General features: G+C 42.7%; 1 protein-coding gene across 1 annotated transcript in view; it reads left to right on the plus strand.

Moving 5' to 3' along the window:
• The window catches only part of RALGPS1 (Ral GEF with PH domain and SH3 binding motif 1), a 257,605-nt gene that overhangs the window by 28,170 nt on the left and 214,580 nt on the right, over nt 1–14,855 (plus strand). The window contains exons 3-4 of the mRNA XM_077768262.1: nt 228–335; nt 13,497–13,547. Coding sequence (XP_077624388.1) covers nt 228–335; nt 13,497–13,547 — 159 coding nt within the window. The remainder of the gene's footprint in view (nt 1–227; nt 336–13,496; nt 13,548–14,855) is intronic.

Consider the following 14,855-nt stretch of genomic DNA (forward strand, 5'->3'; position numbering starts at 1 on the left):
GGGAATAAAAATAGTGTGTGCTCAGAGGTTCTTAAGACAGCGAAACACAAGTATTTGTATGAAGTGCCTAAGGTGGGGCCTGGAACAGGGTGGAGCAGTGAGCAGTAGGAGCTTTCGCCGCTGCACAGTTGTGGCACCCTCGCACCCTCCGTTCAGGGTGTGGGGGTGAGTGACCCCGGAGCCGGCCCGACTGCTCAGGTGGTGCCCTCTCTCCCTGTCCTCCACAGGGCAGCAGCAGCTCAGACTCTCTGGAGGGCCAGAGCTGCGACTCTGCCAGCAAGAGCTACGATGCCGTTGTGTTTGATGTCTTGAAAGTGAGTCCCGAGGAGTTTGCTGTAAGTAACACAACAGACGCGGGGGTCTGGGCACCAAAACAGTGGGATGGGGGCAGCGAACAGTTGCTCTGGTTGGAAACAAGCCATATGCCCCATGACAGGGACCGTGGGATAGAATATTCCTTATGAAATACCAAGCAGCATTAAACAGGATGCCGTCAGTCCAGAAATTAACCACCTCTGAAGTCGTGGGAGTCATACATACCTTGGATATTAAGTGAAAGGAACAAGTTGCAGCACAATGAATAGAGTAGGCTGCCAGTGTTAAAAAGCACGCACAGCACACACACACACACACACACACACACACACACACACAATTTACATTTGCATTGGAAGAGGTCTAGCTCTGATGTTTACCAGTCATAAATATCTGGATATAAATAGCCAAACATTATTTACTGTCATTTCTGGTTGTAGGATAATAGTTAATTGGAATTTAGTTTTTCTTCTTTTTGTTCAGTTGTACCTTGTACATTTTTACAGTGATTGTTTTCTACAGTGATAGAAAACAGTATTTTGTAATACTAATTTTTTTAAGAATTGTTTTTTCTTCAACAAGTGTGTTTAGCTGCTCTGACTGAAGGGCAGGGTTGGCTCCTCGTTTCGCCAGGACTTGGTTTCTGCCTTTTGCACTGAGGATGGCCGAGTATATTGCCCCTGGGGTGTCCTCAAGCCTAATTGCAGGCACCGTCCCAGGGCAGCCTCAGAAGGGTCCCCCGCCACGCCCACTCCTCCGCGTCCCCCTTGCTGGACCAGGTTTCGTGGCCCCCAGGGTGGCGCGGGAGCTGACCGGGCTGCGTCTCGTCATTCTGCCGTGGTTGGCCTCCACGCCTATGTTGTGCCTTGCTGAGCCTGGCACGTGTGCCACCACCTTCAGTGCAGCCAAGGGATCATATAAAAACCTGTGTAAAACTCTCTAGCAGCTGCCTCGGAGGAGAATGAGACCGTGTGTGTCTCCGAGGCCTCCAGTGCCCCCTGTGATCTGGCCACGCCTCCTCTCCCGCCGTCTCTGTTCCCCAGCTAGACCTCGGCCCCTTCTTTCTAACCCAGACTCACCCCGCATCTCCCTGCTGCAGGGCCCTGCGCTTCTTTTCCTTCCCTCCTTCTGGCTCTTCTCTGTCTGTCTCTGTCTCTGTCCTTGGACTCAAGTGGCGCCTCTCCACGACTCTCTCCCCTTACACCGCTCCAGCTTCTTCATGGTTCTCGTTACTACCCAACGCCACACACTACATAATAATAGTTTTTGTGCTCTGTCTCTTCCACTGGAATAGAAACTCTTTAAGGACAGGAACTTTTAACTGACTTGCCCATTGCTCTTTCCACAGTGCCCAGAAGAGTGCCTAAGCTCATAGTAGGCAGTCAGTGAATACATGCTGACTGAAAGAATTCAGTCTTCAGAATAACCCAGTGAAACAGTTTATTAGCTCCTGATTTTCTTTCTTTTTTTAATGTTTATTTATTTTGAGAGAGGCAAAAAGAGCGTACAACATAGTGACCTATCAGTTCCGTGTATTACTCGGTACTCATCATGGTGAGTGTCCTCTCCACCTTCTTCCCCTGTTTCACCGCCCCCCGCCCCACCATTTGTTCTCTGTAGTTGAGTCTGTTTTTTGCTTTGACTTTTCCCCTCTTTGTTCATTTGTTTTGTTTCTTAAATCGCACATATGAATGAAATCTCTGCCTGACTTATTTTGTTTAGCATTATACTCTTTAGATCCATACATATTATTTCAGATGGTAAGATTCGGGGCACCTGGGTGGCTCAGTTGATTGAGCGTCTGACTTTGGCTCAGGTCATGATCTCACGGTTTGTGGGTTTGAGCCCGACGTCGGGCTCTGTGCTGACTGCCGGCTCGGAACCTGGAGCCTGTTTCAGATTCTGTTTTTCCCTCTCTCTCTGACCCTCCCCTGCTCTTGCTGTCTCTCTCTCTCTCTCAGAAATAAATAAAATATTTAAAAAAATTCAAATGGTAAGATTCTATTCTTTTTTCTGGTATAGTAGTATTCTGTCGTATATTTATACCATGTGTTCTCTGTCCACTCGTCTGCTGATGGACAGTGGGCTCTTTCTTTAATTTGGCTTTTGTAAGTAGTGCTTCAGTAAACAGGGGTGCACATATCCTTTCCCATTACTTTTCTCCTATTCTTTTTTTTTTTTTAATGTTCATTTATCTTTTGAGAGTGAGAGAGTGGGGGGGAGGGGCGGAGAGAGAGGGAAACAGAAGATCTGAAGCAGGCTCTTCATTGATAGTTCGATGCGGGACTCAAACTTATAAACTGAGAGAGCATGACCTGAGCCCAAGTCAGATGCTTAACCAACTGAGCCACCTGGGTGCCCCAGTGTTTTCATATTCTTTGGGTAAATACCCAGTTGTATGGTTACTGGATTATAGGGTAGTTCTATTTTTAATTTTTTGAGGAACCTTCATACTGTTTTCTGCAGTGGCTGCACCAGTTTGCATTCCCACCAACAGGGCTCAAGGGTTCCTTTTTCCCTGTATCCTTGCCAACGTTTGTTGTTTCTCATGTTTTTTATTTTAGCCATTCTGACTGGTGTGAGGTGATACCTCACTGTGGTTTTGATTTGCATTTTCCTGATGATGAGTGATGTTGAACATCTTTTTATGTGTCTTTTGGCCATCTGGATGTCTTCTTTGGAGAAATGCCTGTTCGTGTCTCCTGCCCATTTCTTAATTGGGTTATTTGGGCTTTTGGTGTTGAGTTGTGTAAGTTCTTTATGTATTTTGGATACTAACCCTTTATTGGATATATCACTTGCAAATATCTTTTCCCCATTCAGTGTGTTTTCTTTTAGTTTTGTTGACTGTTTTCTTTGCTGTGCAGAAGTATTTTATTTTGTTGGAATCCCAGCAGTTTATTTTTACTTTTGTTTCCCTTGCCTCACAAGACATATGTAAATGTTGTTATGGCTGATGACAGATAAATTCCTGCTTGTGCTCTCTTCTAGCGTTTTTATGGTTTCAGGTCTCACATTTAGGACTTTAATCCATTTTATGTTTATTTTGGTGTATGTATGGTGTAAGAAAGTGGTGTAAGAAAGATAAATTCCTGCTTGTGCTCTCTTCTAGCGTTTTTATGGTTTCAGGTCTCACATTTAGGACTTTAATCCATTTTGAGTTTATTTTGGTGTATGTATGGTGTAAGAAAGTGGTGTATTAATTTTTTTGTACATGACTGTCCAATTTTCCTAACATTATTTGTTGAAGGGACTTTTTTTTTAACGTTTATTTATTTTTGAGAGAGAGTGAGGCAAGGCTCAAAGTCACAAACCATGAGATCATACTGAAGCTGAAGTGGGATGCTTAACAGACTGAGCCACCCAGGTGCCGTGAGACTGTCTGTTCCCCACTGTGTGTTCTTGCCTCTTTTGTCGAAGATTAATTGACCATATAATTGTGGGTTTATTCCTGGGCTTTCTGTTCTGTTGATCTGTGTATCTGTTTTTGTGTCAGTACCATACTATTTTGATCATTACAGCTTTGTAGTATAACTTGAAATCTGAAACTGTGATACTTCTAGCTTGGTTTTCCTTTTCAAGATTGCTTTGGCTATTTGGAATTTTATTGTGATTTCACAGAAGTTTTAGGATTGTTTGTTCTAGTTCTGTGAAAAGCGCTGTTGGTGTTTTGATAGGGACTGCATTAAATCTGTAGATTGCTCTAGGTACTATGAGCATTTCAACAATATTTGTTCTTCCAGTTCATGAGAAAAGAAATCTTCAGTTTCTTTTATCAGTGTACAGGTCTTTCACCTCCTTTGTTAAGTTTATTCACAGGTATTTTTATTATTTTTGGTGCAGTTATAAATGGGATTGTTTTCTTAATTTCTCTTTTTGCTGCTTTATTATTTGTGTATAGAAATGCAATGGATTTCTGTACATTGATTTTGTATCTTACCACCTTACCGAATTCGTTTCTCAATTTGAGTAGGTTTTGGTGGAGTTTTTAGGGTTTTCTATATCACATATGCAATTTTAAATTTGCTAGTAGCCACATTAAATTTTTTTTTTTANAAATAAAAAAAATAAATAAATAAACAGAAGAGTTGAAATTATTTTTATTTTTTAATGTTTATTATTATTTTAAAAGTTTATTTATTCTGAGAGAGAACATGAACAGGGGAGGGGCAGAGAGAGAGGGAGAGAGAGAGAATCCCAAGCAGTCTATGTACTGCGAGCACTGAGCCTGATGCAGGGCTTGAACCTACAAACTGTGAGATCACAACCTGAGCTAAAATTAAGACTCAGAGCTTAACTGGCTAAGCCACCTAGGCGCCCCTGAGATTACTTTAAAAATAAATTTTACTTTACTTGGTATGTCTAAGATAGTATCATTTCAACATGTAAGCAACATAAAATGATTGAGAGAAATAAAATTAAATTACCATCAATATTTTTGTCCAAAACACTTTTTGCCGAAAGAAAGGAAAATAATATAATCAAGTAAGTCAAGGAAAAAAATAATGTGAGCCAAAGATTTTATATCCAGTAACACTGACTTTCAGGTATTAAGGGCATAGACAATTATGAACATGCTGAATATTATTCTTCAGAGAATGTTATTCCTTGAACTCTTCCTGAGCATTCTACCAGAGAACAAGCTTCAGACCACAAAAATGATTAGAGAAACATCACAATAAAGACTGATGAAGACCAGTGAATCTCAGTTACCATAGAGTGAAGACTGAATGGGTAAGGAAAGGGAGAAGGTACGGCATGTAATGGCTGTGTTGCCTATGTAATAGATGCAGTGTGACTGTTCTAGTGTAAACTGTAAAAAATGTGGGAGGATGGAGAGAACATGTACAAAACTTTCATAACTTTTCTCAGCAATTACAGTGATGGTGGTTGCATCAGTATTGTTATTCTAAGGTTGTTATATGAATGATGTAGGATAAAGGAAATGAATAGTTATGGAATAATGCAGTCCTTTATACCGTGTGTCCTTGAGACCAGGATTTTCAATATGGAAGAAAGGAAATACAGCTGTAATACAGAAGAAGGTAAGTAGGTAAGTTAGGGGGAAAAATTGTCCTGAATTTGAATTGGAAATATCAGTATGAATTCCAGACTGTGGTCTTGAAATACCATTGATCGCTGAAAGAAACAGGGGCTTCCCAGAGAATTGGTTGATTCTAGGTCTAGGACAGGAAATATTCAAGATGAACCAGTACATCTTTCCAGTTACCCGTGAGGAAGCTATTGAGGACCAAGTGGGTCCTGTCAAAAGGACTCAAGAGCTATCTAGAGGAAGAAGCTGCCATTGTTCAGTGATGGGACCATTTGAGCTTCAAAAGAACAATATTTGGAATTGATTGAAACCCATCAAACAATAGGTCATCACTGGATGATGATAGGGAACACATTTATTATCTTAAAACCCAAGAAATAGAATTAAAGAATCCAGTATTTGTCTTACCTTTCATTTTTGAACTTTTGAGCTATACTGGTTAACCAAATAGAGGATAAGGATAATTTCAGTTAATAGATGGAAATGGAACGATAGAACTGGAATACAGTATCATCATTTTATAACCCGAGCGAATGAATAGATCTCAGCATTGAGCACCAATAGCTACTGACACAAAAGGAGAGACATTATGTGCCTCCTGACGAAACAATGCAGCGCCACCCCCATTCCTGCCAAAGGGATCAAACCTGTGTCTGATCAAGTCTCTGGGTGCAGTTGCCAATTTGCAGGAAATGCCAAGGACAGAGGAACATGTTGACCTGCACTGTGAGTGTGGGGGACTGTGTAAGTCAAGTGGCCTGGATTCTCCAGCAGATACATTGTGAGGAAAACGAAGGGATGGAGAGAATACTTGTAGAGTAAAAGAAACTTACAAACACACATCAAGCTTTTATTTATATTATTTAAAAAAATTTTTTTTTTAGTGTTTTATTTATTTCTAGGAGAGAGAGAAGAGANTTAAAAGAAACTTACAAACACACATCAAGCTTTTATTTTATTTATATTATTTAAAAAAAATTTTTTTTTAGTGTTTTATTTATTTCTAGGAGAGAGAGNTATTTATATTATTAAAAAAAAAATTTTTTTTTTATGTAGTCTCTACCCTCAGCATAGGGCTTGAACTCACAGTCCTGAGATCAAGAATGAACACTCTGCTGGTGGCTCAGTCAGTTAAGTGTCCAACTTTGGCTCAGGTCATGATCTTGCCGTTTGTGGGTTTGAGCCCCACATCAGGTTCTGTGCTGACAGCTCAGAGTCTGGAGCCTGTTTCAGATTCTGTGTCTCTTTCTCTGCCCTTCCCCCACTTGTGCTCTGTCTCAAAAATAAATAAACATTAAAAATTTTTTTTTTTTTAAAAGAGTCAACGCTCTACCAACTGAGCCAGCCAGGTGCCACACATTAAACTTTTAAAAGAGTGGGCAAGGGGTGCCTGGGTGGCTCAGTCGGTTAAGCGTCCAACTTCGGCTCAGGTCATGATCTCATGGTTTGGGAGTTCAAGCCCCACATTGGGCTCTCTGCCCTCAGCATAGAGCCCACTTCAGACTATCTATCTCTATCCCCCTCTCTCTCTGCCCCTCCCTTGCTCATGCTTTCTCTCTCTCAAAAATAAGTAAACATTAAAGAAGAAAGCAGGCAAGATGCCACCATGATGCCTTGGTACACACACTTGAGTGATCAAATCATAAACTTGAGGAAAGTCAGGACCTCTGTTGCTTGTGATTGGGATGAGGCCCCAGGAAGAACTCTGGGGTGACTTTTTTGATCTGTAGTAAAGTATGTGCAATATAAAATTTATCACCTTAACCATTTATTTTCTTTTTTTTTCACCTTAACCATTTCTAAGTGTACAGTTCAATAGTGTTAAGTACATTCACATTGTCGTGCAACTGATCTCCAGAGCTGTTTCATCTTGCACACCCGAAACGCCATACTCCTTAGACAGCTCTCCATCCCCCCTACCCTCAACCACTGAGACAGCTTTTGTTTCTTTGTGCCTGGCTTTTGCCACTCAGCTTCATGTCCTCAAGGTTCGTCCATCTTGTGACATATGTCAGCATTTCCTTGCCTTTTCAGGTTGAATAATACTCCCTAGTGTGTGTGTGTGTGTGTGTGTGTGTACCACGTTTTTGGGGTCCATTTGTGTGTTGATTGAGGTAGCTATTTCTTGACTGAGGTGGTAATTACAAGGTATTCATCTTATAGTAAGTCATCAAACCCTGTAATTGTTTGATGTGGTTTTCTGTAAATGTGTGTTATTTTGTAATAAAAAAGGTTTGAATCATTTAAAATGTCCTCAGTTTCTCACCAGGGGTGCTCTACAGCTAGATTTCCATCTTCCTCCACCACAGGAGGCTGAAAGCAGAGTAAAGAGCAAAGCTCAAACTTTGTCATGGACTTCTTCTAGGTCAGTGTGTATAGATTTAATTCTCTATTTAAAAAAATTTTTTAATGTTTATTTATTTTTGAGAGAGAGAGAAATAGAGCACAAGTGGGGAAGGAGCAGAGAGAGAGGGAGACACCGAATCCGAAGCAGGCTCCAGGCCCCAGGCTCCGAGCTGGCAGCACAGAGCCCGACACAGGGCTCAAACTTGTGAACTTCCGCAAGATCATGACCTGAGCCGAAGTTGGATACTTAACCAACTGAGGCACCCAGGCGCCCCTAATTCTCTATTTTTAATAGCTGCATAAAATCCCAGAGTCTGAACACTACAATTTTTTTCCCCAACAAGTCCCTTTTCGTGGCCTTTTTTTGTTTCCAGCGCTCGTCTTTCTGTAGGATTGTTGTGTCAACCATATGCTCATTTCACTTTTTAGGAGATAATATCTAAATGCAGTGCCTGATCTTGGATCGTGAAAAAATTGCTATTAAAACAATATTGGGATATTCAAGCAAATTTTGAGTGTGGGATGTAATATTAGATAATACTGTTATCAGTATTATCAACTGTAGCGGTGATAAGTTTCCTGAATGTAATAATTTTATCATTATGTACGAGCATGGTCTTGTTCTTGCGGAAGAACATGCTGAGGGATTTAGGGGTGAAGAGTCATGATATCTGCATTTTATTCTCAAGTGGTTCAGAAGAAAATGTGTATATATAATTATTATACATAGAGATAAAACAAATGAGGCAAGATGTTAATAATTAGTGAAGCTAGGCGAAAGGTTATAGATCATCATACTATTCTTGCAGCTTTTTTTTAGAAATTTGACTTTAAAAAAAAAAAAAAGCAAGAGTTAAAGAACTTTTTCAACGTGCTACTGCCAGATTGCTTTCCAAAAAGAACAGAGCAGTCTATAAAGTCCTGTCGCTCCTGGTGGCACTGACGGACGACAAATGGCATCTTCCTGTTGAATTTGCATTTCCTTGGCTGTGATTCTAAATTTGCCCGACACGTGCTTCCTGAGGCTCTAGGAGTGCAAGTAGGGATATGTCTTTGGAGCTGATTGCTTTTGTTCTGTGAGCCTTCCTGGTCCTGCGCTGGTGGGTGATCTAAATGCAAATTTAAAGATACCTTCTGTTATAAAATACGCCACTCATTTGCCAATAGCTTCTTTCGTTTGTTTATTTGGGGGTTGAGAGAGCCTTTATACTAAAGTTGTGGCTGGAAAGGGGGATTTAGTGACCAGTATTAGAGGGGGAAACATTACATTCAAAATACACAGAAAACAGGTGTTTTTTTTTTTTTCTTTTTCCTTTCCTTTTTGGCTAAGTGGCTTTCATTTATCTGCACAGTAACCACCTCTTTCTTCGGGGCCATACTGTGAAGTGCTCCAATAGGCCTCTCCGAGCTGAAGGAGTCACCTCAACAGAAATGTTTTGTAATATGTGGAGATTGGCCGTTTCCCTAAAAAGCCTGGATTTTTAGGGAGTCCTTGACTAGGGTGAAGAAGGGAGTGGGAGAAGGGAGTTAGGATTAAGGAAGGCATGGGGCATCTGGGTGGCTCAGGCGGTTAGGTGTCCAATGTCAGCTCAGGTCATGGTCTCGCCGTTTGTGGGTTTGAGCCCCACATCAGGCTCTTTGCTGTCAGCTCGGAGCCTGGAGCCTGCTTCGATCCTGTGTCTCCCTCTCTCTTTTCTGCCCCTTCCCTGCGGGTGCCCTGTTTCTCTCCTTCTCTCTCTCTCTCTCTCTCTCTCAAAAAAAAACCAAAAACCAAAAAGCCACCAAGCATTAAAAATGTTACCAAAAAAAAAAAAAGGATTAAGGGAGGCATTGCCAGATGACCAGCTTAATTGGGCATCCCGGGTGAAGGGTTCATTTCCAAAGATAAGGAGAAGCTGTTGAGAGACTTGTTCATGAGTGTGCACCTCTGTCTGGGCATATGTGCCTCACTGAGGAGGCTGTGCTGCATGCATGCATGCATTCATTCATTCATTCATCCATTCATTCATTCTGTTTATGTTTTCCAGTCAATGCCCACACAGTGTAATATTAGCTTCAGTTGTGGTGTGGTGATTCAGCCCGTCCATACCATGCCTGGTGTGCCTCACAAGTGCTACTTGTAGACCGGAGGGGCCTGTTGTTGGGTGTTTCTGAGGAGGCCACACCACACCCCTGGAAATGCCCTTTCTCTCCAGGAAGCCTGGACCTCTCCCCTGGGCGGGGGGCAAGGTCTTCTGAGGCCGGGAATGCTGTGAAGGGGGACGGGACTGGTCACCTTTAAGCCTCCATCCCTGCCCACTCCCTCTCTTTCTGCTAAAACTGCCTTCGTTGGAGCCCCCACACGTCCTGGGAAGGGCTGCCCGTCAGCACCCTTTCCCCCACGTTTGACTTTGTAGTAAAATGACACAGTTATAATCTGATGATTTTACCTGTGTATTGACACGTTCTTGTTCCCGACTCAGCTTCTTTCTCTGTCAGAACTGTGAGGATAAAAATGCGCAAGAGACTTCTGAAAACCCTCAGGTTGTGTGTTTGGGGCCAGCCAGTCTGTTTTAAGTTTGGTGACCTCTGTTGTTGTTTCCTTTGAATACAACACCTGAATACGTTTTCTGACGTAGGGTCTGAGTGGGGATCACCATATTTGAAACCTGGACCATCCCAAACCGTGTGAGACATAAAGCCACTATTTTCATAAATCATTTGGAAATTCAGTAGCAAGCCCTAGGAGCGATGGCAGGATGGAGAGGAAATTTTCTCCTTTTCTCATTAGCAGACTTTTGGTTCTCTTCCTATATGACATAGCAAGCATCCTGCTGGCTCTCCCGGGTGGGGAGTTAAGTTGAGCCACAGGAGAGATTTCCAAGGCCCTCTGAGCTTTGAGCACAAATCTCCTGTTTCCACAAGGCCTTTCTGTTCCCCAGGATGACCGAGTTAATCCAAATGTGAGGGGCCTTGGCTGGCGATCTCCACAGATCTGGCAGGAGGAATGCCAGTCTGTTTGCAGTGTCCGTAGGCTTCCAGGCCTCAGGCGTCCCTCGACGCCCAGATTACGAGGGCCAGACCCACCTTCTGTGGACGTCCAGTGCCCCCTTACTGCTGGTGGTTAGACCCAGAGGTGGGAGGACTCGGTTCCCAAGCGCTTCTTCATTCCCGGCGCCATTGCTGCCCCTCTGCCGAGCCTCCATTAGGGCAGCACTGGCCCCTTGGAGGGGACAGAGAGGCTCTCCACAGAAGCCACCTGCTTACTTCCCCCTCCCGCCCAGCCCTGAGGATGGTATGCTTTGGCCTGCATCCTGTGCTTCTCAGGAACCCAGCGGTCTTGGACCACCTTTAAATTATGCCGAGAGGCGACCACTGTTTTGGACCTTAGCCCCGGATTGTGGTTACACTTGACATACTGTGTGTGTTGCCATTTTTCTCATGTGTTCTGGACATGAGGCTTTCTTTTTATGACAGTATTTGTTGACTCAATGTAACAGCCTCCTTTAAGTATTCTCTAGAGCAACTTTGATGCATGAATATTCAAATACATCAACAGCCCCTTATTTCTTAGCTCTTGTATTGGTCAGGAGCCAATACATGAAGCCCATCTGAGTGACTTCACATATATATGATACGTAAGCATAAATATATAAACACACATGCGGGCACAGTTCACCCTTGAACACACAAGTTTGAACTGTGTGTGTCCACTTATATAAAGATTATTTTTATAAATACAGTACCGTAAATGCAGTTTTTCTTCTTTATACTTTACTTTTTTTTTAAGATTAAAAAAAATTTTTTAATGTTTATTTATTTTGGACACAGAGAGAGAGAGACAGCATGAGAAGGGGCGGGGCAGAGAGAGGGAGACAGAGAATCTGAAGCAGGCTCCAGGTTCTGAGCTGTCAGCACAGAGCCCAATGCAGGGCTCGAACTCACAAACGTGAGATCATGACCTGAGCCGAAGTCGGATGCTTAATCGACTGAGCCACCGAAGCACCCCTTGCTTATACTTTTCTTAATAATGTTTGTTTTCCTCTAGCTTCCCTTATTGTAAGAATACAGTTTATAATTCATATAACATACAAAATGTGTTAGTCAGCTGTTGACATTATCGGTAAGGCTTCTGGTCAACAGTAGGCTATCAGTAAAGAGTCAAAAGTTATATGCAGATTTTTGACTGTGGATGGTTGGCATCCATAACACCTGTGCTGTTCAAGGGTCCATGATACATATGTAATCTTTGTGAAAATTTAAAATAGGAGGTGCAGAGTGCCTGGCACCTGACAGATGTTCTCGGTCTCTGTGTGTGTGTCTCTCTCTACACACATACATAGATGCGCTCTCACTACTTGCATGTACACACACGTGTGCATATACCTATCCAGAGAGAGCACCTGTCAAATGCCAGACATTCTGCACGTCTTGTCTTACATTTTCCCAAGGATCCTATAAGGTAGGGATTATTATTACCATTTCCTAGATGTGGCACCTGAGATTGGGAGAGAGGTTAAATCACGCAGAGAATATTGTCGTCAAGCAGTGTTATCCAGACACACCCCCGGCTCCCGCTGATTTCAGAGTCCAAGTTCATCCCCCTGCATCGCGTCCTCCCCTTTGACCTGTGTGCCAGGGGCAGGGTGTCTTCTTGCATTAGGAGACATCCAAATGCCCTTGACTCTCCTTTCCCTGGCCTGTCACAGAGGTGTCTGTTAACTGACATCTGACATCCCAGGTGACATGTGGAGATGGGCAGGTCATGTGAAGTCAGCTCAATTCATCCTGCACAGATCATCAGCAAGGATGCTTTCTCTTACTGCTGCCTGATGAGCAGCTAACGATGGGACCAGCCTTTTATTTTATATTATTTTATTTATTTTATTTTATTTTATTTTATTTTATTTTATTAAGTTTATTTCCTTATTTTGAGAGAGAGAGAGAGAGAGAGAATCCCAAGCAGGCTCCACACTGTCAGCATTGATCCTGATGTGATGCTCTAACCCCCGGACCAAGAGATCATGACCAGAGCTGAAGTCAAGAGTCAGATGCTCTACTGCCTCAGCCACCCAGGGGGCCCTAGAACAGCCTTTTAATTGTATGTGTTTTCCATATTTACAGCATTAATGCTTCTCAAGCTAGCTGTGGTTAAAGGGCCAGTTTTTTCCATCTCCTATCTGTTGAGGACTAATATTTAAAAAAAAAACAACAATAAAAATGTGGCAATGTGCTATAAAAGTTCCCAAATGCTTGCTCTCAAGTTCTGAAGTTCTCTCATTGTGGGCTGGTGGAATAAATAGTCTGCGGTCCAGCACGATGCATCTACTATATAATTTCGAGGAGGCTGAGACTTCAGAAGAAATGTACAATTTCTATAAGCCACAATTTTTTTTAAGATGTAAATTTAGAGTAATAGATAGTGTCTCCTTAGCATTCTAATTTTTAATACTGTGTCTGCAACTTTTTAAATTCCAAAAGTAATTCATGCTTGAAAGAGCAACTCAAAAAGTACAAAAATATCCAAACTGAAAATGTTCCCCTCAATCTCAGTCCCACCCTCCAAATGACTATTATCCATTCTTAAATTGGGAGTTCGTCTCACATTAAAGAAAGAAGAATGTGGGGACAAGATTTACGAAGGGGGAAAGGATGGGAGTGGCATTTTAGACAACTTTTATTCTATTCTTCCTCGATTTGTGTCTCATGAGAGAATGTGTTCTTACACTGTATAGAGTCAAAGTACCAGGACAGCTGTCTTTGATTTACAGTTTATTCTAACACTGATTCTCTTTTGTTACAGAGCCAGATCACGTTAATGGACATACCTGTGTTTAAAGCCATCCAGCCGGAGGTCTGTACCCTGTCCTTTGAATTGCTCTAAACACTGTTGCTGGGAAGAGGGGATTTAGTCAGTTTGAGCCACTCTTGGTTTCTTTCTTGGTCTCTATAAATGCATTATTGACTTAAACCCCTATTAAAGAGAGCATCCCAGAGCTTCTCATTCTCAATGGTGCTCTCGTTCTGTGAGCTAGCTGTTTGGGGTCTGTGGAGAATTTCACTGCATCGGGCCCACTTGGTCAGGGCTGGGGGCACTTGGTACCCACAGCCTCCATGACTGAGCCAGGCCTTCCCACAGTGATTCCCTTCTCCTGCTTCCTCCTGTCAAGAACGGGATGTGAGGGAACATTTTTCTAGAGAGCTTTCTTTTTGTTGATCCCAAATTCTGGTGGTTATCTTGTTTCTGATTCTGAAACCAGTTGCCACAGCAAAACATACACATGTGTACATTAAAAGCATATGTACGTTTTTAGAAACCGTATATTCAATAAAGAGAAAAAAGTTAGTCTTGGTCTTTAAAAATATCCTGGAAATGTTGAGCAGTTGATAACAAGGCTTTACAGTTGTTTTAGTCAGCGGTCTTTTTGTTGGCAAGTGACAGACATCCATTTCAAAGTAGCTGAATAGGCAGAAGGGGAGTGTAATACGAGGAAAAAAAGGGCACCTTATGGAATCCATGGGCCTGGAGTTCAGGCAGCCAGAGAGCCAGCCGAGACGCAAGCCATCTCTGCCCCTTGCCTCTGCTTTTTCCTCTTTTTCGCTCCCCTGACTTCGCTTCCATCTGCTCACGTGGTCCAGCCTAGCCTCCCCGAAGGGCTCACATTTACACGATCCTCCTTTAATCTACCTTCCAGACTGAAATAAATCAATAGCTCTCAGCCCAGCCCGGCTGAGCCATGTGTCTAGTACTGGTTCATAACCTAGGCCAGGGGTATGTGGCCAGACGAGCAGGCACAGCTGAGGGGACCCAGCCTGGTGACTGGGGTGCACGTATTACAGAAGAGGGGTGTAGATAGGGAGATAGGTCAGAAAGTGTCTGCTGCAACTATGCTGTGAATTCCAGAACAATCTTGACCGACAGCCGTTCTTACAGGATGGTAGCTGTTAAGTCTTTGAGAAAAGCAGCATATTTTAATACAAAGCCAGACTAAGGATTTAGGCCTTCTGAGAGCTGGGATCCATCCGACCTCCTGCAAATTAGGAGGAAGCTAGGACTGCTAGCTGCGCTCAGCATCTATGTGAAGGCATGGCAATGATTTGTATTAGTGTGTGCGTGTGTGTGTGTGCATGCATGCATGTGTAGCATGAGCGTGTGTGCGTG

This window comes from Crocuta crocuta, unplaced genomic scaffold, assembly GCF_008692635.1.
Source record: "Crocuta crocuta isolate KB4526 unplaced genomic scaffold, BGI_CrCroc_1.0 scaffold35, whole genome shotgun sequence".
Taxonomy (NCBI): Eukaryota; Metazoa; Chordata; class Mammalia; order Carnivora; family Hyaenidae; genus Crocuta; species Crocuta crocuta.